General features: G+C 42.0%; 1 protein-coding gene across 1 annotated transcript in view; it reads right to left on the minus strand.

Annotated features, from left to right (window-relative positions):
* Positions 1-617: 617 nt before the first annotated feature.
* The window catches only part of mctp2a (multiple C2 domains, transmembrane 2a), a 29,904-nt gene continuing 5,133 nt past the window's right edge, over positions 618-25,388 (minus strand). The window contains exons 8-22 of the mRNA XM_046037420.1: positions 23,547-23,723; positions 22,681-22,811; positions 22,388-22,574; positions 22,001-22,094; positions 21,822-21,924; positions 21,615-21,717; positions 21,425-21,526; positions 21,233-21,307; positions 20,822-20,941; positions 10,982-11,101; positions 9,898-9,939; positions 5,090-5,199; positions 4,871-4,980; positions 3,582-3,679; positions 618-1,460 (exon numbers count right to left, since the gene is read on the minus strand). Coding sequence (XP_045893376.1) covers positions 1,401-1,460; positions 3,582-3,679; positions 4,871-4,980; positions 5,090-5,199; positions 9,898-9,939; positions 10,982-11,101; positions 20,822-20,941; positions 21,233-21,307; positions 21,425-21,526; positions 21,615-21,717; positions 21,822-21,924; positions 22,001-22,094; positions 22,388-22,574; positions 22,681-22,811; positions 23,547-23,723 — 1,632 coding nt within the window. The 3' untranslated portion in view covers positions 618-1,400. The remainder of the gene's footprint in view (positions 1,461-3,581; positions 3,680-4,870; positions 4,981-5,089; positions 5,200-9,897; positions 9,940-10,981; positions 11,102-20,821; positions 20,942-21,232; positions 21,308-21,424; positions 21,527-21,614; positions 21,718-21,821; positions 21,925-22,000; positions 22,095-22,387; positions 22,575-22,680; positions 22,812-23,546; positions 23,724-25,388) is intronic.

Raw genomic sequence — 25,388 nt, forward strand, 5'->3', positions numbered from 1 at the left:
CATATGGTAAATAAGAGCAGCATGAATTGTAAATATTTTGAAGGATTTTTTTACTCAGTGGATATGGATGGAATGGATCTGAAAATGATAAAAAAAAAAAATTGGCAAAATGGCAATATATGGTTTTGTTTGGAAACTAAATATGAATGAGAAAATTGATGGAGGATATACTACATCCCTCTACTTGGAAAAACTATTGTGGGGAGACAGATGGAAAAACCAGAGTATGTGTGTGTAACCATTAGATAGGCCAGGTGATTTTAGTGGAAATGTAAAGCACTAAGTGCTGAGGATGGAGAGAGTACTCTCTGTGAGATGAGCTCTTTCTCTCTCATCTGGACCCTGTTATTGTGAGAAGGCAACAAAGCAATGCATTAGGAAGCACACTGGAGCCACACAGCTTTGATGTGAGCTCGGTAACCAAGGCGCAGCGGTGGCCGGTGTGTGAGCTCTGTTCCAATGGCTGTGTTGTGTAATCAGATGTGTTTACTGTGTATTCAAGTAAAGAAGCGGTGTAATCCATCCTCACTAGAGTGCAGTTATTGAAAAAACACGGGCAAAAAGAAGAGCTCAAACTGATCAAGACTCTTTATTCAGGATTCTTGTAAATTCTCCATTTGATGATACAATACTGAGTAAAAATAAAACTCTCAAAATTAATCAGTCTAACATACATTCATATAGAAACTTAAAAAAAGTAATGTCTGCTGGAAATAGTACACATGTAGTATATAAATATATATTTGTTGCCAAATAATATTAAGAAAGCTGACATTAGCTGGCATTATATTATCTACAGTAAATCCTTACCACAAAAAGTACCATTCACTACTCCTATGTCCTATTGTAAATGTGCATTACATATTATTTCAATTATTATTTAAACATTGATTGAGATATATATGACTTTTGACCTTTCATTATATTAACACATGGCTAAAGAAAAAACATTACCATTATTTATTTTCCATAAACTGTTAAGCTTGTATTAACTTAACCTTAAGGCAAATTTCTCAGTTTCACCAAAGTCAAAAACAAAGCATAACAGCAGAGGTCTAAGGTAAGCTGAACCCAACGCTTTTCATTCCTTTCTAAATTATATCCAAAGATGAAGGCTGAGCCTTGCAGCGCTCTCTTTTCTTTACCTCCAGGCTTGTGATTGACAGCGCCATGTGCTGCCCTCCTAGCTGCTGCAGTTCACAGCCTCTGTCAGGGGGGTGGCAAACATACACGCCAGAGAGTGGCTGGCTGCCCCTCAGCAGCAGGGGGTAGAGTTAGGGTGGTATGGTGGGGTGCAAAGGGTCATGGGCTCTGCTGGCACTGGAGCATTGTTGTCAGGTGGACTGCGTCGTGCCATATTCAAAAGGAGACCAGCCTTTCATCCAGCATGTCCGCGAAGCTTACCTTTTCCTCCGCGGTTGGATCTGACTGGTGGGCGCTCTCAGCGCGCTGTGCTGCACCTGTAAAAACAAACAGGAGTTTGGTCAGAGGCAGGTAATCCGAGCTCAGTGGAGCGCACGGTAATGGCTCCCCTGAGGAGAGCTGGTGCAGGGGAAAGCGAGGCGGGCTCGCCTGTAATGAATCATTTTTTAAACACAGGAGCAGAGGGGATTAATCACAGGGAGGAAGGATTTGAAGAGTCAAGGGTTCCGTACCAGTGTACGCCCCCCTCATTCGGCACCACAATCACAATATTAGAAACAGACATCTACTGTTGAGATGACCTGCCAGGCCAGTGAGGGAGTTGCAAACTGCATAATCACTCACTGTAAGTTATGTCCCCTAAAGAAAACTTTGTTATAGCCTGAGAATAGTATAAAGTGAGTGTTGTTTAAGTTACCAACACAGTTGACGTGTAACTTTCTTCACAGCTTTACAGACCTTTGGTGTGACTTTGAATTCTTCAGGGAAAAACAACACCTGAAATGTGACATTTGAACTTCCAACCTTTTTTTTTTGTAGAATTAAGCTCAAGATAGATTTCTTTTCCAAAAATTCCTTGATGTTCAATTGGATTTACAAAATAAATGTATGTTGTAAAATCATGTTCTCTTTGACATTCAAAACATTAGATTCAATTGTCCATTTTTTCTGTCTGTCACTATAATCCAAAGAGGATTGATCATAGGTCTAACTGAAAAGGAGAATAGCTGGAATATGAAAACTTGCTTTTGAAACATGCTTGCTTAGCTCAAACAATACGTTCGAATCTGTTGAATAAAGGTAAGAACTCTATGCTAATTAGCTGGTCTCCATTATTAGAATGGAAGATGGATTGTGGGAACAAAGTGACTGCCTTCTGCATCAGAACATGAAACTGTCCTCAGAACTGACAGATGCTTCTTATTTCAGGACAGACACAGTGCTGTCAGAAGTCCCCGTTTGAGGCAGACTTTGTAGATGTGCACAGGCACTAATTGCCAAGTCACATTTGCAAGAAAGACAGGAGTCAGTTTTCTGCCTTTGTTGTGTTTTGCGTCCACACCTATCTGAAGATTGAAGTTCTAAGTCAACAAAAACAAAATATGTGGTCTATTGTTTTGGGTCTCCTGTGTATATTATGTTAAGGTTATTTTTCACAGTACATAATGAAACATACTCATGATGAATCTTAAGGGTGTTTTGTTTTATGTGATTGGAGCTATTTTCAAGATGTAGTTCCTCTTTTAAACCGGGCTAAAAAGTATTGTTTCCATGAGATTTGAAAGTGAGTCATTTTCAAAGCTCAAACATTGTATCCCAATGGGGAAGAAGACATACAAAGGATTCTGAATCAAAATGTATTCGCCACCTTGTTTTGCCAACTCAGTCAGCCAAATCTCAAACAACACAGGCTCCCTCCAACATCACAGAGAAGTCAGGAATGGCTTGCTGCAGGAGGACATCAAGGGTGCAGCAGAGAAACAGACTGGGGTGAGAGTGTCTTTCCAGATCCAGACTGTCAGGATTTCTCGCTGAATTCTGTCTGGCAAGTTACCTGGGAGATGAAGGTGCTGTGTGGCACTTCATTTCCTGGCCGAGCAAAATTCTCAGTCGGAGAACGGCAAGCACCCAGCACCACTTACAACACCCCGACAGCTCTCATCAGCTCTGTGATGTAAATGCAAATGACATTTCAGCCATGGCTAATATGTAATCACATATGGCACCCAGCAAGACGACTGGGGCTCACGACTTCATTAATTGACTCTACCACCCTGAAGTGACTGAGGCCACATCAGAGTTTCTGTGCTGACACAACAGCCAACGACATAAGGGGCACCTCGCCGGCCCTCGGCCAATCACCAACTTCAATGTCACAACGCTTCAATCAGACCGACAAAATTGCTAATAACGGACGAGGCTGCAGCAATACGGCTGTGGACAGATCTGAGCATCTCCTCACTCAGGCACTACGTCGACTACATGAAGCTGCACTGAGGAATAATTGGGCCAGTGCTGCTTTAAAGGCGAGAGTCCATTAATAATCAAACAAAGCCAGAGGATATATTTCTGCAACACTTGGGAATTCTGGTACAGAAAATAATGCAGACATCTTCGGGGAATTCCCTCCCTATCTGTATGTAAAATTGGACCCTTACCTTTTGAACATCAGAAGGCACCCTCTTGAGGAAATCCAGTATTTCATTATTGTCAATAGTATATGGGTTGCGCAGCTTCTTGGTAAATTTGTTAACGCCTGTGAAAACAAGAACACATTAATAAATAAAGGTGTCACACCCACCAACATATTTTTCACTGTTTTACAGTGTAAAATAAATAATAAAGAGTTGTGTAACCCTATCTATGTGTTCAGTATAGAGTTCCCACCAGTGTATCAGTAACTGCATTATATGATGCTGTTTCAAATGATCCCTTTCAGCCAAACTGAATTCAAGCCAGACCAATACAATGGAGAAAAGTGTGGATAAAGCCAAACCTAATCAATTAAAACAGATAAATGATAACTGAAAAACAGGCGTGCATTCATGACAACTTTTCCTCACTTTTGTTTGCTTCAGTCTGATCATTTCTAGCACATCTATATTTACTTTGCACATGGCTGCATACCACAGAGAAAAATATATCTCTGGGGTCTTGTAATGGGACCATTATATTCACAGCTTGGTACTGCCTGTACCTCAACATGCAGACAAAGAACCTAAGGACTTAAATATGTGCAAGCAACTTGAAAGACTTGCCTTGCAACCACAGAGATGGGGGTTAACTGGGGAGGCAGAGGAGTGTCTCAGAATGTGTTTTTTTGTTTGATATGATGGTTTTTTGGTATTGATTGTGTTGAAGGCAGTGTGGAAGTACAGTGGTTGTGGGCTTACAGCTGGAGGAGGAGAGCCTGTTAAGGGCAGCATATCTCCCTGACCACTGAGATGACTGTCTATTCTGTATGACTACAGCAGATAATGAGAGGCTAGACCAGGAGCCTACAGACTGCCCAAGGACATCATGTATTATATACAGCTTGGTACTCTACCTCTGCTTTGTTTTCACAGAAACCCTAGGCCTCTGCTACATCAGCCCACACTAAGCAGAGCAAACCTCTGCAGCTGTCTGATCTCTGTGCATCTGCAGAGGTGTAGGGATGGCAGAGTTCTCAAATTACTGTACTTCATTAAATCATGCATTTCAAGTTAGGAACATTAAACATGAGTTTTGTTTTGCAACAATCATATGAGCGTTTATTTCATACAATTATTAATTTCCATACATTCTAATATTTTCATTGTAATGAAGGAATCTGTTAAGAAACAGATAGTGGTAGTTTGTTAGTTTTTGGTACATGCTCAATTTAGCTTTAGTTATTTAAACAAAGATATTTTTGGATTGCAATTTTATGAATAAAGTTGTTGGTTTTTTTTAATGTAGAACTTACCCCATATCAGCACCATATATCGCATTGGGATGAAATATAATAGCACTGTTACAACAAACAGCGCCAAGCAGGTCAGGTACGACACGAATGGGACCGACCAGTTGAATATGCTATAAAAAAAACAATTGTGTCAGATTAATGTGAAGTTCTATATAAAATATAAAAAATTCATTTCAAATAAAGATACTTTGTAGGATAAACATAAAAAGGTCAAATTACTTCTTGAGTCGCTCTCCAATCATCGCGATTTCCTCCAAAACATTCTGGACAGCCAGTACAACTTCCTGCACCATATGTATCTTATCCATCAAACCCTTTTTTCCCGATTCCTAAAAAAGAAATCAAAAAATGCACAGACACTGATGAGGTACACTGTATGTCAATTGTTGGGCAGGGTAGACAAAGACCAGTTTATCTCTGCCGTGCTATTATGTGTGATTTTTCTATTGAATGGCCCATAATGAGCAAACACTGTAAATCTTCAGACTATGCTTTTGAAGATGAGACAGACTCAGTGCTCAGAAGCTGTTATGTGGATGGCAGGAGAGATTTCAGCTTTTGTCCGCCACATACAATAGAGCTGTTGCACAAGTGCAGCACAATCAAGACTCTCTGGTAGATGAAAAGTACACAAAATGGTCATCTGCAATCAGGCAGACTAGACAAGAAGTGCAGGGGCCTTGCAACTGAAGAAAGATTTCATTCCAGCAGCCTGCACAGGACAAGTTTGAACATGTTTTTACAAATCTGTCAGGCCAGGCTTGCTAACTTCTCTTAATGCTTTCTCTGCATGAGAAAAACACTTCACCCCGCTTAGAACACTTGTTCACTCTTTCACTCATATGATTCTCATCACAACTAACACTGCACCTAAGTATTTTTTGCGTTTAATGTGCTGACATAACAATGACTCTGGCGGAGCAATAAGTCAACATGTGAGCAGGTTGGAGGGCTTGTCTCAAAATGAAATAAATGTGATCACATCAAGGCTGGAAATTACGATGAGTGTGAAGCCTTCCAGAGGCAAGGGAGTGACTAGAGATAACACAAGTAACACAAGCTAAAGAGGGCTGAGAAGCCTCACATCAAAAGGAGGAAATAATGACAGGAATGATGACAGAGGGCGGGAGAGGACGAGTGAGAGAGTGAAAGTGGAATGAGAGTGTTGGGGGAGGGCGATCTGATTGAACCTAACAGGAGGCTTGAGGACGTCTATATGTTTATGTTACAAGTCAGTCGAAGCTGCAGCCTGTGTGCATTGACAAGGTCCAGACAGAGTGCCTTTTATCAGAGCTTCATGAGGCAGCCCCTGGGAACACAATGTCTGCCAGCACAGAGAGGCTCCCCACTGTCAGGCCCACTCTTCTCCACGAAAGGCGCAGGGAGAGAGCAATTCCCACACTACCAGAGCCTCCCCCACTGGGCTCGTATCTGGATGGACACTGGAGGCTCAGCACTGTCCAAAAAAGGAAGAACTATCACAAATATGCTTTCTTTGAGATTAACATCTCATGGTCTCATCATGGGGGAAGAGGACTATCTGTGTTTATGCTTCATCATACTCCACTCCACTGCATTCGGGAGGCTGAGCAAACCTTCATGTGTGTCCTTTACTCTACATCAGGTGTTAATTGAGTTCTTTCTCCTAAGTTTATTTTGAAAGCGGGGAACACTGTTTGAATCAGCTAAAAGCCATTACCATCCGTGGCAGCAAGCTCCTGATGGACCGAGAGAGAAATCATAGCTCACTCGATATGAAGCCTCATCAGTTAGGCTCACATTCCTTTTCATATTTCCAATGAAACTTGTTTAAGCGACCAATTACATGATTTAGAATTCAAATCTAATCAGAGACATGAAGCATTACTTAACTGCAGTGGATACACATGCAAGGTAAATTTAGCCAGAAAAACAACGACCGGAAAAAAGAGAAACCATATTGGCTTTCATTTCTGAAAGGAAAACAGACAAATAGATGCACTCTGAAGTATGCATCGAGAGGCAGAGCTCTCGTGATTATCATTATTCATGTACTTTAATATTCCCAAAATCCTCCACATTCTTAGCAACCAAAACTGTCCTTCCTACATTAATCATTGGATGATATTCTTTATCTTTGTTCAGTTATCTTTTTAGCAAGTACATAAGTGCAGAGAAAACAAAAATAAATAAAAGATCTCCTGATGAAATGGGAAAGGATGGGTAAATTGGGGATGGACTAAATGAATCTCAAATGTCTACTGATTAGAAAACCTGTGTGAAATCATATTCTCATTTCAGATAAAATTGTAAAAGCTTCCTTTTAAGGTGCAGTAATGGAGAACCAATTTGATCTCCCGCACAAAGGTAAACATACTCTCACAGACATGTGGGGTGTTATCAAAGGCTGGGAAAGCTCATTTAGCATCATTTTAATTAGAATAAACGGTGCCAAATTTGAATTCTCAGACTGAATATTTTTCTAGTGACTTTTTTGACAAAAATAAGAAATGCGTCTAAACGAAAAACACCTGTGTTCCTGGCAAATTATCTCATATGGAGCTAAAATAAGCTAACAAACAATTTGCAGGGATGAAACACCAAAAAGCTCTCAGAGGCTTTAATGTGTTGGTGGGTTCGTGTGCAGTAGCTCTCATAATGCACACCACAGATCACGACATGGGCATTCTGTCTGACTGGTGTGCTCAAGGAGACCCAGCGGTGACTGTGGACTATCAGGAGAGAGATGGAGTAACCCCCCCAGTCCAGTCTGGCAACCCCCCCCCCCCCCCCCCCCCCCCCCCCCAACTCCCCTGGGTTAGGCTCTGGGAGCAAGTCAACCCCGGACCAGCTCTGCCAGCCAGGGGGCAATGAAAGGGCTGTTTCATCTTTCCTGTTCGTTTCTATTGGAGATCTATGGCCTTGTTTTGCCTCTCTGTTTCTTTATGTTATGATTAAATATTGTCTATCTGCACAATTGATACCTAAGGCCAAAGGGAAGTCACTTTGCCCACACATAATTTGTAAGCTGTCTCTTTCCCTGAGGACAGATTTGTTCACAGGCAGAGAATCTGTTCTGTATTATCCTGCTCTAACACTGCCTTGCCTTTCGTCTCTCTTTAACGTCATGCCTTCACATTCTTGCTGTTCTGTCTGAGGTTTAAATATTTTCTTCCTCAAGGGGGAAAAAAGGGGGGATAAAAACATATTTGAGTGGTAATCATAACCTTCTCAGAGGGAAAAGCCTTTATTCACATGTTAGAGGAAAGGCTAGGGGGAAAAAAGCGAAGGCTTTGAAGTCATCAAATTTAACACTGATCACTCTTTAACCCCAAATATTTTTAAAGAAGACTTTGATAGGAGGTGTAAAGCTACACTGCTTGATCTAGCTGCATGATATCACATTCAAGTGACAGCAAGACCATAACCAGACTTTCAAATAAGCCACTTTAAATTAAAGCTGACAGCTTAAAACAAACATGGGTGACTGCTTAATTAGTAAATGAAAGGAGATATTTCATTTCCTCTGAGTGTGAAAGGGCTTAGGGAGGCTCATGGAAAACCTTTCAGAAAGCTTTAAGAGGTGAAGGCTGAGTTTGGAATCACATGCAATGTATTGCAGAGATTCTCAAATCTTTCTAAAGACACTGCTATTTCTTAAACTAAAAAAGTCAACATTCCTCTATTATATATTGAGGTTTCAAGGTAAAGACAAATGTAATAACCATTCTGTGTAGCAATGATATTAAATCCAGTGCCTAAAAGGGAATCCTGCCTGATTCAATATTAATAAATACACAGAATTTTCTGTATCACTGCTGTTTGTTTAAGCACCAGTTTTCCTGTTCCTAGCAATGATAGCAAGTGCCGCTTCCCACTTTGTGTGTGCAGACATATCATGCAAGTTTCATCTGTGAATTAGCCCATCCTTTCAGACAGGATTTGGTGGATGTGCCTGTGTTTTAAAAGAATCTGGCTTTTTTTCATAGCCCCAGGTCCTCACAACAGAATATATTGAGCGCATTATGGATATGAATCCTGGGCCTAGACACGTAGCACAAGGGTCATTGCTTGGAGGCTTTGCTTTAGCTCCACACTTCATTGCCATAAAGCAATAATACACATCCCTGTTAACTCTTCCTTCTTTACTGAAAACAGTGGGATGAGTGTAATTGAATATTATGAGCTGTGGGGAAGTATAATTTTCAGGCTACTTAAAGATTTCCTGTTGTTTTGTTTTTCAAGAGACACTAGAGAGATATATTAATAAACATTATCATTTACGATTTCTCACAAACAAATGAGTGAAATGGCTAATAACCTTTGGGGCAAAGTATACATTTACTGCTGTGTTATTGTACTTTGTTCCTTTGTTCTGGTAGCAAAAGGTCATTCTCAACATAGCTATCCCATTTAGACAATAATACAAAAAAATTTCTGATTTTATCCCCAACAGCTGAGCAAAATCTAATTGACGGTGCTGTTTAAATTTGATTTATAGATTTTCAAAGGGCTGCAGTATCTCGGCGGAGTATATCTCTAGAGTGACACTGAATACCCAGAGGAACAGAATAAAGAACTACATGCTACAACTGTTTCATAGATGTTGCCCTCATTTGGGATGCATGAAAATATAGCTATCCTTAGTTAGAAAACAGCTTCTGAGAAGTAACTGTCATTGTGACTATGCTAAAATATCGATTAGAACCTAGAATCTTAGGTAAAATATTTTCCATTTTCTAATAAGCAAGAGTGCATTTGCATAAGAATCACCGCCATTTGCTGAACCAGGAATTTGTACTAACCAGAAGCAATGCAGACATTGTTCTTTGTTTGATTTAACCTTGGTTATTCAGAAGGAAATATAAGCAGAAAAATATTTTATTCCAGCCACTGAGTAATGCAGCAAAGAGACGGTAAAAAAAAAAGTCATTGTTTATGGTAACCTTAAAAGATATATTTATGTTTACAGTGAAAACTGAGAAGTGATAGCTTTCCATCAAAACATATTATCCCTTAAAATGTTAGCAAGAGACAAGATAAAATACCTTCTCGTCTTCCTCTTCGTCGTCACCCGTGCTCATGTTCACCTAAGAGAAAATAAAGGGTAGAGGGAGATTTCAAACGAACGGGACATGTGGGCACTGGAGCATTTTTAACAAACACCTAGTAATGAAATTTTCTTTGAGTACATTCACCCCTATTGGGAGAGCCTTGTTTCCATAGAGACTGCATCACAGGGGTGACCTCACACAAAAGGAGAGGTGAAAGAGGGCCTTCCTCACAAGAGCACTGTCACACCAAAGCAATCTCATTTCTCCACAACATAAGCACACAGAAAAACAGAAAACGGAAGAAAAAAACACATTTAATTTGGATGCTGTTGCCTAGATCACTTTATATCAAGTCATCCCTGACCCCAATGTGGTGCACACTGTGACATTGCCTGGGAACAGAGCTGTGTCTTTGCCGGCCAGAGGGTCACAGAGGGGTGGCAGAGTCTCCACAATGGATATGAGGGTGAGCCTGGGCTTTAACATTGCCCAGGGACGACATCTTTGCCAGCAGCCATAAATACAATCACCGGGCCGGGGATGTAGATTTGGGGAGAGGGTGTGAGCAGGCCAGGCCCCCGGCCGGCCAGCGAGAAGGCTTACAACACAGTGAAATTGGGGGGCAGTCAGAAGTGTGAACAGCATTAACCTTCACAGACATGTGTAGGGCAAACATAATTTCCATAACTGTAGAGTGGAGATAGTGGTATGTTGTGGGGAGAACTATAGTCCTCCATTTACAGATGTAGTGAGTCTATATCAACAGACTATAGGCTATACATATATTTATAGTGATTTCATTTGGGTGGCCTTTTACTGCTTGGTGTTTTATTGGGTTTCTGGAGACAATGTAGATGTATTACAGCTCCTGTGTTATACAGTATACATGCAAGTGTAAGAGTTGCTAATTGCCATTACAGCAAAACTGCAATTTGCCCAATGTGTGCGACAAGAATTTCATTCCATCAGGGTTTGACCAGAGTTGGGTTAACATATAGATTGAATTTGGACTGTGACAGCATGCATTTACAGATGTGTATGGATGAATCCTGAAGAATTCAGAGTCCTTGTCACTCACTAGGTCCTGGTTGGAGCTGGCCTTCCCTGCAGAGAGCTGGAAGTAGTTCCAGCCAATGAGCAGAAGCAGGAAGAGGGGCAGCATGAAGAGCTCCCAGTGCCACACTGTCACAAGGAAGATCTGAGAAGACAGGACATGACAGTATAACGCAAAGCCCATCACACTATAGCTGGGAACCAACTTTCATATCTAGCCTGCTCCCAAAACAAAATGTATAATGGATTTAACCACGTCCTTAATCTCATGAAAAGCATTACAAACTGTAAAGCCTCTGAGATTTACATTTGATGGCAACAGATTTTACTCTTAGTGGTTTGAAAGTAACAGACATTCAGGGACAACTTTTAATATCTTCAAATCCTATTTATATACACCAATAACACTGTGCTGGCAGAGTGTCTTACTGCAGAACAGAAAGTATGACATGGATAGGCATGGTATGCTGTCTTTTAACTAGCACATCAAATCCTCTTAGATTCAGAGGCAGCGAGGCTCCCTGCATATGGCAACTGGAGAAGCATTTGCAACATTTACCCCCTCCATGGCGATGATACTGAGAAAAGCCAAGACCCCTGGTAGAAATAAGACGGATCACACTGAATGAGTAATCCCCCATAATTCTGTAAAGGAGTGGTGCTAAGCACGTTGCACAACACCCACTGCATTTCACAGCAGAGCACTAATTGGACGGCTGCATTTAAACCCATTTAGTGACAGCCTAATGAGTCTGTCTCCAACTGAAATTATCAGGAATGTGTGAGGAGGATCACACCAGCAGGTTGACAGGGATGGAAAAAAAATGTCTCCCACAGCAAGTTGAATCTTAAAATTTATTACAGTGTAATTATGCACCAATTCACCCAACATATAGTCCACTTTTATTTCCCACAGACTTTCACAATGTATATTTTTTCTCATACTTTATACACATCATTTTCTATAATTAAACAGTTAGATTCATCATACATTCTTAAGTGTTTTTTTTACAAAGTTTATCTCAAAACAGTGAGTATAACTGCTAAGCTGAACCCACACGATGCTAGCACTGTGCAATCTAGGCTCAAAGAGCTGGAGGCTGCTTACAGTATGAACAATATGTTCGAGTTAAGCCTGAGACAGGATGTGAAGCACTGGGGCCTTCAGGCCTCAATAGTAGGCCTGTGAAAAGCAGACTGCTCCTGTCATAGCAACCATACAGAGTCCATGTATGTTGCTCTGGGGGCCAGTCTACCTACTGCCACACCAGGCCTAGGTTCAACGGCCACCAGGGAAACGTGAACCATGAGTAATGCAGACAACAGTGAGGCCCAACTGCCCAGGGCTTTGCTACTCTACTGCTTATTATCCCCCAATATAACCTGGGGGATGGAGGATGAGCAGATGCGTCATGCAGAAACACAGCAGGATGACAAAGATATAAAGAAATGAACAATATGAACAATATGTTATTGTTACTTTTTATAAGAGCTCATTTGAATTACATATACAGTAGCAAACTAGAGCTGGTGGGGGATAAAAAAAGGTAAACAATGAATATGCATGATGTGCAGAGGTAGCTGCAGTACATCTCCTCTCTGTTATGAATAACCTACGTCATGTGTTGTCACCTCAGTTCCCATGAGGCAATTCTAAAGCGACGCTCCCCTCACCCCAGAGGAATTCAGCTGGCTGGTGGACAGGTAGCTTGTCATATTCCCAGTATTCTCGTAAAAAAAGGAAAAAGAAAAGAGGGGGAAATGTGCCTGGAAACTGACATGAGCCCAGCAGGAATGTTGAACCTCCTTGCCCTCCCTGCAAAAGCTGCTACATTAACCACTAAAGTCTAATTGCTTGGTCTCTGTCTTCCTGTGCAAGTCAACAGAGGGAGCCAATTCATTTCCACCCAGGGAGCCGGCAGAGAGAATCTGTCACAGGTATTCATAATCGCCCACTAATGCTAATTTCTGCTCACCGCGTTCTGGCTCAGTGGACAAGATAAAAGCCTACAGGAATACAATGCCTAGTGTCTAAACTGAGTGCTTAAATGAGGGTATAAACCAAAACTGTCAGAAATCTCTTCTCAATTCTTCCCTCATGGTATGTCAGCCCATGTGTTCAGGATTTACATGCTTTTTTAACACTAATAAAAACGGTGGAGAGAAACATCTGGGAAAACCTCTCAGATTCCTTCACTCAGGTGCACAGACTGAGACTTTGCCATCAGATATCCCACAGTAATGAGCATAGGCAGGACTATACCTTCCCCTTGTCTCCTTGCATTCTCCAGAGTTTCTGTGAAATGAAGACAGAACTAATTCCCCACTAAGTGGTTTATGTTTTATTAGCAAGCAGCTGAGTGATTAAAGGACGTGTTGGACAGAGTGCAACCTTTCAGGCATAAGTGTAAATTCGTATTAAAAACAATCCACGTTTTAATTGCATTCAAAGATGGGCTCCATTTCAGTCTTAAGGGTCTGACTGCATGTTTATTCATCCGTCAACAAATAACTACTTTTTAAAACACGACAATGCTAATATGTTGCACAAGGTGTAAAACATTTCATTTATTTAACCAAAAAGGACATAAAGCAACAAACAAACTGGAAGATTTAGGTTTACGCACAGCAGAATTAGATAATAAAAGACTTGCATTTGAACAAGTGTTAGTATGTATATCAGGGAGGAGTGTCTTTAATGTAGGAAACCTCCCTTGACAAACACCATTTAGCTGAAAAATGTCTGTATGATTATGCGCAGGGGGCCTAGGGAGAAAAAAAAGAATGAATTAATAAAACTATTAGCACACGGTGGAGAAGATGATGGAGATGCACTCTCCTTAGCCACCTGTAAGCGCTTGGAGAAGGGGGCAACCCTGGGCAGAGCAATTCTGCCAGCAGGGTTAAGAACAGCCTGACAGATTTGTTTTATAGTGCCATTAATATGATTCCACTAAATGCATTCTGCGCCTTCTCATGCAGATCCCCTGGCCAGCAGAATCCAGCACCTAATAATAAAGCACTCAGCGATTAAAAGTGTGAATAAAATAACTTAAAGCTGAGCAAGCATGGCAGCTCCCACCACCCACACTCTCCCAGGAGAGGGAAAAGGGATCGTAGTAGGAACAAAGGGACAAAGACACCCTCTATAAGAGTTTCTACCATCCTGTAAATTGATTAACAGAGGAGGGGGTGGCCCAGTCTACCAACCCAAACTACTGACTGGCAGACATACCACCAGCCTGCAAGGCTGCCAAATGCTCTCCCTATACACTACAGTAGACAACAGGCTATAAATATAGGAGTCACATCAGTATAACACACATACTGTTGATGAGCCAAATTAATGTAATGTCACAGCACAAGGGGCCATACAATAAGAGCATCAGAACTATTGCTGTAAAACACAGCTCACTAAAAACAATTTTGTTTTTGCGTTTTAACAACCCTTATTTTTAAGATTATGTACCATTTAAAAACACGTTAAGATTTAATCTTGGCTGTATCTTCAGTACTCTCTTCAGTTGCACACCACTTGGAAAGCTAAACAAAGTGAGACGAGCTCCAGCCTTTATTATGAGGGTCAGTCATGCAGGCTGTGGACCGATGCCAGATTACGTGAACATATACTGAAAGAATTAAACAAGACTAACTGCAGGCTGCATGGTTTGAGTGCATGTTTTTTCTGTGCGTGAGAGACGGAAAACGGACACAATCCGTGCATGTAACTATGTGCAAGTATAGGACATACAAAAATTAAGATAAGAAATTGAAATTAATATTATTTTTAAAAATAAAAAGGAGCAGCTACAAAACCTTTAATAGCTCTTACTCTAATAGAGATGTTCTTTTTCTGGGTGAAATCAAGGGCAGTAAAATTTATCTCACATAACTTCCTCAATTAAATATACAAAAAAATAATGAATTTGATAATGAATCAAAGGCACAAGTAGCAGCTCAGCTCACATAGGTCTTTTTTTCCCAGCCAGGCTGAAACAGAGTCTGGCTGAGGGCTTAAGTTGGGGACAGGAGCGGCAGGCTTTAAAGTAGCTGTAAACGCAGAGCAATGAGACATGTAATTTGTGTTGAGCTTGGGCCAGTGTGGGGACAGGCTTTCAGGGGGTGTCGGAGGCAGAGGAAGCACAGATAAGATTTCTCTTCGGGGCAGGTAGAGTGTGTGGGCAGCTATGGTGCTCTGAGCTAACGCTGAATAAATATTTCACATATGCTCAGCTCAAGTCTTATCGACTGGGGAAAGAGAGAGAGAAAGAGGAAGAGGGGGAGAAAGAGAGACAGAGGGGCTACAATTGAGTGAGAGTAATAAAATGGGGAATCTCATGACCCTCTTAAGGGGGACGAAATCAGTAACAGATTTTGAGTGTAATGCAATTTACAATTATATTTTGTTTTTTATGAAATATATACTGTATAGCATATACACTGATATTTACTTTACTGAAGTTACTCAAGTTATGTTTACAATTATTACTATTATTTTGTTTTATGATAGCTTAGTAAAAAATCAACCAAAGTACACATTTTAGTAATCAACCCATAGCTAAATTTAAGCATAAACAATTATATTCCTTGGGTAAATTTTTTAAAAAACTACAAAAGTGGTATCATATAGTCCAATTTCAGTTAATTCAGAGTTGACTAATTTTTCTAATTTGTAAAAAGGTTAGCCGTAACAAAATAATAAGCACTTGCCACAGCTTGTAAGGACGCCTGCACAGCATAGTGAAATAGTGATAGCAGCTCTTTATCTAAGAACTGAGGAAGAGCAGCCGTGCGAGGCAAAACATTAGCATTTGCTCACAGGGCCAGCTCTGGCCGTTGTCTCCCCGACTGTCTGACACATGCCAGGGCCAGACTAGCAACAGTATGAAGCTGGAGTGGGGCAGTCAGCAAGGGGCCCCATGGTGCCTGTCAGTGGTGGCTACACTGACCCCGCACTCCGGCACTGGCCACTAGTGTTTAATCCGTGTCGGGAGCGTTAACACTGAGCGACCTCCTGGGTGACAGATCTGCCATGCGAGCCTTTTCCCCTGAGGAGGTGGGGAGGGAGTGGCATGGACTCTCTCTCCCTGTCAGCTCAGCTCACATGCACGTTAACGCGCCGGGGCCAAGACCGGCCCCGGAACAGCCCTGCACAAGGGCGGACAGGTCACCGCCTCAGCTGCCTGGGGAGAGGTGTCCTCTGTGACTACCAAGGTGGCAAGTACATTAAAGCCAGTCATTATGATATGGTACACACAGTGGGGTTAAACACAGAGCATTCTTTATCTAAGCTGAAAACATGCATAATATAAAACAACTAAGCACAACAGATGCACAGATAAAACCTTGCCTTGTCAGGAGTCAACACGTTATATTCAGTGCAGACAGCTATTATAAATCTGAAGACACTTTAATTGTTTGCACTTTAAAGTTACTTCATGCTGTTTAATAATGCTGAATAATAATGATGAATTTAGTCAGTTTAAATGACATAAAACATTCTCAAAACTAAAATCAATATGTCCTAAAACATATAAAAATGGGAACGATTTCACAGCTCTAATGATGCGAATATTAGCAAAGAAAGCTTATTAATCCTGCTAATAAGGGGACATGTTTCAAGGTTACACATCACCATCTGACATTCAGGGTAGCTAAATAATAATAATGTGTTAAATCACGAGGCACTGCTTAGCAGTTTTCAAGTAGTCATAGCCTATCATTTAATAATTAATAGATCTCAGACTCAAAACCATGAATACACATATCGCCATCACTGTCATCATCCCCCCCCCCCCCCCCCCACATTCCCACTGCACAGTCTGTAAGAACTCCCACAGCCACGGAGAGGGAGAGTGCAACCCCCATGAGACTGAAAAATCCCACTCCTTTAAGGCCTCCAACTTTTTCCAACAGAGAGAAAACAGATGCAAAGCAGAAACAAGGAGACAATTCACAGGCGTGTACAGTCCTCTCACTGTTCTCGCAAAAGCTCGGCCACACTGCAATGCAGTAAACCACAAATAGGCAGATCCAAGTCTCACAAAGCATCTCATTTTCAGGGACAGTGTTAACAAGAACAATTATGACAACTCTGATTATGGCTTTGATCTCGGCCGGGCTGGTGTTCTGGTTAATGGCCCCGACTGCTGTGGCTCTACACAGGTGGTCTCCCGAGACCTCTGGAGCCAGATCTGACCCTGTCCTGCCCTCATCTGGGGACACTATGATTCTATCAGCCCCCAAAAAGTGCCCGTTGCAGCTGCCAAGTGTGTTTACAGCTGCACCGCATCAAACATTCATCAAATGCCATCTTTACAGTGTGTGATGTGAGGCAATCAGCATTTCACAGGCTGTCAAACGATGTCTAAAGCAGTTGCTACCTGGCAGTGTCAAAAAGAAAACGGTTCAAATACTCACATAAGGTATACAGGTTTCTTTCTAGTCTAACTCCTGACAGATGAGGTACCTCATATGTTAAAATATTAATTCTACTTAAATACTTAAAGCAGTCTAATGACAGCAAAGCTCAAAATCAGCTTTCAAGTGTAAATTATCCTCTTTTTTTAACTTTCATCCATTTCATCTAAATCAAAATTGTTCTGAACTTTAAACTTCTGAAGCAGATTAATTTGGCTGGCTAATACAAGCTCATTTGGATTTTTTTTGTCATCCTTTTTTTTATGTGGAACAAACTTGTGTCTCTTGGTCTACAGCACAGAATGGAGGATTTCACTCCAAGTTGTTCCCACAAATGGCTCCTGTTGGGAAAAGTAACTGATCTCCTCGGCGCCTCCATTCGCATTTCCAGCAGTGCTGTAGCTCCATCTACAGGTCCTATTTTTGTGTGCAGCAAAGAACTCTGGGTGACCCCTCTGCAGTCACTGCTGATGTATAGCACATTCATCTCGCTCAGTCTTAGTGAAAAGCACATCTAACGGCCGTTATTTTATGAAGATTTTAGCTGTCACATTTTCTCTCTCTCTCAGAGAAAGGAACATGCTGTTGTCAAACTCTTGAAAAGCGCAGATCCTGGGCTCATTACTGTAGCATAAACAAGAAGAGGGGGAAAAAATCCAAATTTCTTGTTTGTATTTCCGTTCACTGATGAAAATGTTCATGAGCTTTTGCCAGAACTTTGTTTAAACGCATGAGAAAGATTTTTCTCTTTTTTTTATATTACATTACCTAATTAGAGAGACTATTTTAAAACTGCTACCCATTGGTGGAAAATCGAACGCAACTTCAAACAGCATGAACTCTGCTGATGAGATTGCGCAATCAAAACAAGTAACCTCCTGCACTTGCAAACAGTGACAATACTGCAAGTATATCCATTCATTCTTCCATTCATTCTTTACTGAGTTTTCTCTCACACAGTAACGCTCAGCAGCAGCAGAAAACCAAATAAACCACCAATCTGTAAATGCTAAATTCATATGTTCCTGGGTGTGCAGCTGTCTGATTGCAACTAATGAGAGAAAAGTTACCTTGATATGAACATAGATCTCTGGGGAAAAAAAGCAAAATGAAAAAACAATTCCTATTCACTTGGTTAACATGAACCAGAACAGTGATCCCTCTTGCAAAATTTGAATAACTTTCACACCAACAATCACTTCATAATGTATACATGAAATCTACATAAACAGGATACAAATGTAGACTGCATGCTGTGTGGGGGTCAGAAAATTGGCCTGTGGGACTGAGTGATATAATGGCTAAGCATTCCTGGTAAAGCACTACGCGAGCGTCCCACAGTCCCAGTAGAAACCACTGCAGCGGTAATGCATTACAGGATGTATATGTTGTAAAAGGGTAGGAATGGTCTGCCTGCTTGATAAATAATGTATTGTAATGTATATTAAAGCTAGACCCACCACGGCAGCGTTTCCTAACGGCATACCCTAAGAAGCCCTGCGCTGCTTGCCACTGTGGAAAAGAGCAGACACTAGTGGTATAATTATGCACATCTGAGAGGCAAGCAGAGGCCATCTGTCAATGTCTGAATCAGTTACCTTATTACCACTGCCTAAAGATATAAAGATAGGAGTGGGAGCTGCTTTCATTAAGGCACATGGTGGCATGCTGCTTTAGGCAGCTCCAAACACTAACCTAATTGCAAATGATGACTTGGAGGAGGAGGAGTGGCTGTACAGTTACAGGGCAGGGGCACTGGTGTGGCGAGTGGTATGGCACAATGACAGCCAGTGAAGACCTTGTGGTTGCCCTCACTGTCAGACGGTAAGTTCAGTTTTTCCTGTTACCATCAATTACATGCAATGTTTACATGTGATTTGCATGTTTCACTGTGCTTGTTACTCGTTGAGAATTTAATAAATTATTGTACAAAAAAAACTTTTGACTCGTTAAACTCTCGGTCTGCTGATGAGTGGGTGATGACTACTCACTCTGCTTGGGCAATTCTCACCGTGCACCTTCAACACTTACAGTAGACTATTTGAAGCACACCTCTTCGCAGACAAAGGCATTCTCTGACTATTTTGTATCTGTCTGCTTTTAAAAATATCAACCAGTGCGCTGTGTCTACAACAACAGAGCAGTTGTTTAAAAAAAAAAGCAGCTAAACTCAATGTCACGAGAATTGCCATCTTCCATAACATGGAGCAGATGACACACAACTGACAAAGATAGGATTGGGAAGCACTACACTACAGTAACAGTCGTGATGAAAGTAGCGAGTGTGTGTGTCCTTTTCCTTCATTCTAAGATCTCTACTTGTGTGCTGGACTCCTAAACAGCAGGTGGAGTAGAAGTGGAAATGAAAGATTAGAGTGTGCCACCACACACTCCCATCGCCTGCGGAGGATCTAATTATAGGTGGAAGAAGATGGCCCCATCCCGCTGACCTGTCACCTGTCAGCCTGCCTATCCTCCCGCTCTCCTGCCCGTATCCCTGCCTCCAAGTCTCTCGCTATCTGCCTTCGTGGACTGCACTCTTACCTAACTGTCTTCCTCTTTCTGTGCTCAAACTTTCTTTCCCAGATAGTAGCCTGCCTCCCACTCTATCCTTATACAATCGCCTGCATTGTTCTCTGTCTTCCTGTCTGTGTGTTTGTCTGCCTGTCTGTGTGCCGTGCTGTTCTAAAGGCTGATACATTGAGCCTGGCCATTGCCTGGGGGGATTTGCACCTCAGGATCAGTGAGAAGGGCTTATAGAATACACCAGGTATGAATTGCATGTCATTCTGAGACAGAGTAGACAGAAGAAAGGCTGTGAAAGGAGAGTTCTTCACACACCCTGTCTGTGACCGCTTCCTCACCCTGACACGGCGCTGGCAGGTCTTTCATGGCAAGTGTACGCTCTTAATCATGACATTACATGTGCTGTACTGAGGGGGATTCACAGGGTGATTTAAGATTATTTAAGCTTAGGCCCTTAGATCACATACCCTCATTAAAAACAGCTAAACAGAGACATTTAAACAAGGTTCAAATCTCAGAGGCAGACTGTCACTCTTCCACCTAAGGAAGCTGAGACTGTGATCCTCCTTACACCGTCCCCCGGGTTAGGAGGCTTTGCTGAGAAGTCAGATGTACAAACGTCCAAACCCCACCCCTTCAAATACACTCTAATGTCATCAGAACTGAAGGAAAGCCAAGTGGGGTTTGAGTTAAAGGATAAAGCACATCCATCATATACGCATGGGATAAAAAGAGAATGCAGCCATTGTTTTTCATGGGAAAAAGACTAGCAGAGGGAGAAAATAACTAAACCAAAGCTTCTCCTCAACAGCTAATTCCCATAAAATGGAAGAGTTAAAACTGGGCTGCAGTGAAATGGGACAAAACTTGTTTGCCCCAAGGCTTAAAGAGAGTTCATTAACGTGAGGCAATGACTTACCAGAAAGGCTATTAGACTCCGTTGTGTGCTCTCCCATTGAAAACAGCTTTTAATGTACTGTAACGTGTACAGAACTGCTGTGCTGATTTTTCGAACCCGATATATATTCCGGGCAAGAACCTAATGGGAAATAATTGGAACAAAACACCAGTTAGTATCATTTGATCCTGGACATAATGTTTATGGCTTTGCAATGAGGTTGAATCAGTTTTACAATCCTTTATTTGCTACTTGGGAAGTTAGATGTTTAAAGCCAATTAAACAAATTAGTTTGACAATGTCCGATCCAAACTATGGCCATGTGTGGCTTTGTTGTGGCTACTTTATCAGTGGGATGTGAAGGGAGCTTACTGGCAGGCCTTTTTTTGGTTCCATCTGTTAAATCCTGCTAAAAATGTCAAAAGAGATAACCTTTTTGGAGAACTTCAGGTTTTCCTCTGTTAATTTTGTCTCCTTCGGCTGGAAGGTTCTGATAGCAGCTCTGACCTGGGACAAAAAAATTAACAATAAACACTGCAGTTTAACTACTCTTTTCACACTACATGATATGAAACATTATCACCTTTCAAACAAGCTAGAACATATTTAATATGATCTCCTTACTTTGTTATAGATAACCTCCAGTACCAGAGTGATGGTTCCTTTTGATACACTTTCCAAGTCTTCTTTCTTCAAGAACAGACATATCTGCTGCTCATTCTGAACCTTTAAGAATAAAAATAAATATGTATAAAAATGTTTTACTAAATTTTGTCAGAGTAGTAATGTAGTGGCTGATCATGAACAAGCTTACAGTCAGTAATGGAATGGCCACTTTCCCTAAAAAGTTTGGGGCTTTGTCTCCATTTTCATCAAGGACGGTCAACTCTATCACATCATGAATGTCCTTAATTGGGCTGTAACATAAGAGATAGGAAACATGTTATTCACAAGACACAACGCAGAACAACACAGAATAAGACAGATGCCCTGGTTTCTTTTTCCCAGGTGTCTTACTTACAATGTAAAGGCAGTGTTCCACTCTGGATTAACGGTCTTGTAGATTGTGTGAGTTTGAAGTTTGCTGTTACCGAGCTCAGCCATACATAAGGGGTTGCTTTTTCCTGCAAATGAAGTGTTATTATTTAATGTAAAGAAAAGGCCATGACAATAAAGAGGTGAATTGTTGTTATGGATTACCATTGAGGTCTGTTGTTGGAAGATCATTTGCCTTTATAACCTTGACCTGAAGGAAGCCAATCTCCCCAACACACTTGTGCGAGTTCTTTAAGCTCTGAATAAAAAATCAAATGATTAAAAACATGTTATTCAAAACATCATTTTTGTGTATGGTTAATACATGTACCACATACAATCATATTCTTAACACCTGGCGCCTAACAGAATTATATTCATGTTGAAAATGTGTCCACCCGCACTTAGAACAATCCATTACATTTGTATTTCTTATTGAATCAGCTGACATTAGGATCATTACTAAAGTGTAGATGGCAGTCAGATGTTCTGTAATTATTTGGAGATTCTCCAGTTACATAAAAAAATAAACTAAAACAGAAAAGAACCTACAAATTTCTGCAACACTGTGTCTCTCTCATCAGGATTCTCCAAGGTAGCTGATTCAATGTCAGAGATGGAGACTCCCCAGCAGGGTCTCAGGGTGGCCAGAATCACCAGCCTGCCCTTTCCTGGGTCCAGCACATTAGTGTAGAGCTGCCTCTCATTAAGTGAAAGTCTCGATAGGTCAATCTCAATCCTGGGACACAAAAGGAAAATAGTTCCATTGAAACAAATAAGGCCAATTACTTCTGTGGAGGAGCAATGTGAGCAAAATTAACACTACCCACCAGTATAATACTCACATGCCCCATGATTCCTCAGCCTTCCTCCCTCTCTTTGAGTACACCTCCACTTGCAGATCTTCCTGGTTATCTTCAAAGTGATTGAAGTCAAACTGCTCTCTCCACTGGGGATTGGCCTGAATGCAAAGGTTCTGAGGGCAGTAAAGACACAGATTCAGCACATGCAGTACAGTCGAAACACACACACACACACACACACACACTTTGACACAATGTCAGCTTTAATGCATTATCTGACTGAGCAGCTCCTGCATGACAGGTGGATTAAGTCCTCATTCAGTCCAGCCAGAACAAGGCAGGAGAAGAGAAGGAGAGGTGTGTGTCTGTGTGTGTGTGTGTGTGTGTGTGTGTGTGTGTATGTCTATTTGTGTGTGCTTGTATGTGTACACCTCAGTAGCCACTCTGGGATTGTAAACACTGACAGCTTCCAATTAGAATCAGCTTTGTCCAACAAACAAACAAGCAGAGAGGAAAGGAGAGAGGTTTACAAAGAAATAACACGACAACACAAGACAAGTGCACCACAGAATCATCAGGGGGGAGGCCAACAAGTACAGGTAGATGAACAGGGCATGCTGGGTATGCAAATGAAGGCAATGAAGCCCAGCACCCGAAGCACAGGGAGAAATGAGTGGCAGCCTTGCCCAGTCTAATGAGCTGCCTCTGCCATGGCCCAGTGAGCCAAGGTGGAGGTGAGCCCCTGACAGGCACCTGCTGAGAGAGAGAGGCGGGGAAGTAAGAGATAGGGGCTAGGAAGAAAGACTTGAAGTATAAAGAGTAGACATAAAAAAAAACAGAGGGGCATGAGAAAAGGGAGTGTAGGAGAAGTGGATAAAAAAGAAAGACTTTTAAAAAAGAAGTCCAACCTTGCTCTTGTACTTCTGATCACCAAGGCGAAAGCGGACATAAATGTCCCCATGGCCATGCTGTGGCAGGTCCTGTCCCTCTACCAAGGTGATACTAAGGACCCCAGTCCATATCTGGTTTTTCGGCTGATTCTTGTGTGTTTCAGTTGCTCCCTGGGATGGTGCGGCCTGGTTCCGCTGCAGGGCAAAGACACACACAGACAGGTACAGGTTTTTTTTTTTTTAAAGCACCATGTGTGTGGAAGCTCTGTGCGCTTCCCTCTGTTTACCTGCTCCTGCCTCAGCCTGGCACCTCATCACGTTCACAGAGTGCATGAAAGTAGGACAAAGGTTTACACTATACAGCACATCTCTGTTGGAGCACATTAGCACATCTCTACTGACAGGCAAGCCACACCATGGAGGCTCCTGGAGCGAGAGGAAGAGAGGGACGTCAGCGAGCAGCCAGATGTCCCTGGCTGTGACAGTCCCACTCATCACTGGCTCCCAGACTGAGTGTGGGGAGGCAGGACACTTGGCATACTGCACCAGAGACAGCAGGCAGCAGTGAGTAATGATGCAAACCGCACAGCTCTCTCATCAGCAAATTATGCATACATGCAGTATGTATGGCCAGCATTAGAGTTTATTGCATGTTGGCAAATTCATCCAGTTTTAATTCAACCAGCAAAATAACTATTTTTTTTCTACTAAAGTGAATCTATAAACCTAACAAAGATATTGTGCAATCGAGAACACTTTGTAAATCAAGGACAAGCCCGGCAAATAATCCACTTCTGCTGCCGTGTGTCACAGAGGGAGTGAGAGAGAGAGGGCCTTGATATGTTTCCATGTTAGAGTTCCCGTGAGGCCATGTGGTGATAGGCCAGGGCTGTAAAAACAAACAGCAGAGAGGTTGTGTAGCACTGACTGTAATTAAAGAGCAAGGCCGTAATCTGCTCTAGCCTCTTTGATTGCCCAGCTCCTTCGACTGCCCCGCCGACGCTGCTTCAAACAGCCCCACTACAACTCCCCTGCCACTCCAGCCCCTCCTCCTCACTGTGGGGTCACAACCCACATTGCCACCCAATCCGGAGGGGATCAAAGCACATCTCAGGGACCTGAATTAACATGGAATACCACAGGAACAGCCCTATAAATATCAGCCCCTTCAAAAGAAGAGGAACAGAGGGAGTGGAGGAGCGATATAAAACAGGCCTCAGCCAAGTCATCCCAAGTGTTTATCTTGGACACATTTCTATCTCAGCGGCCAATAAAACAATTCCACTTAACTGTAAGTGGCCCCTAAAGAGAATCTATTCCTGGTCCTAAAAGGGCTGTGCGATTGCTTCCATATGGTGGGACAGCATGGGGACAAGCACGAAGAGCTCAGACCCAGGTCCATTTGGCTGTTACCTCAGCACTGTCCATCCACAGCTGTGATATTACATCCTAACATCTGGGTTATTGCCCACTATGCCTGGGAATTATCAGCATTGCCGATCTTAGGCATCCCACACTGGCAACATGCCTCGAACAGCAGAGCCTCCCTCCCGCTTCTCCCATCCGCCCCCCTCCTGTTTGAAACACTATCACACAGCAGAGTTTTACTTAGGCACTTGCCATTCCCCATCTCTGTGGTGGTAACACAGAGGGAGAAAACGATGTTCTGAAAGAGGGGGAGTCGAGCTGTAAGAGCTGGGTATTCAGCACTTCCTGGATAGGTGTTAAACGCAATAAGATATTGTACGTTTGTCAAAAATTGAAATGGGAAAAAATGGCATTGTTACATTGTTAAATTAGCACTGTGATTTAGGCAGCAGAACATTGCGAAGAGTCCCATCACACATTTCTGTCTCCCTT

The sequence above is a fragment of the Micropterus dolomieu genome, linkage group LG22 (genome assembly GCF_021292245.1).
Source record: "Micropterus dolomieu isolate WLL.071019.BEF.003 ecotype Adirondacks linkage group LG22, ASM2129224v1, whole genome shotgun sequence".
Classification (NCBI taxonomy): Eukaryota; Metazoa; Chordata; class Actinopteri; order Centrarchiformes; family Centrarchidae; genus Micropterus; species Micropterus dolomieu.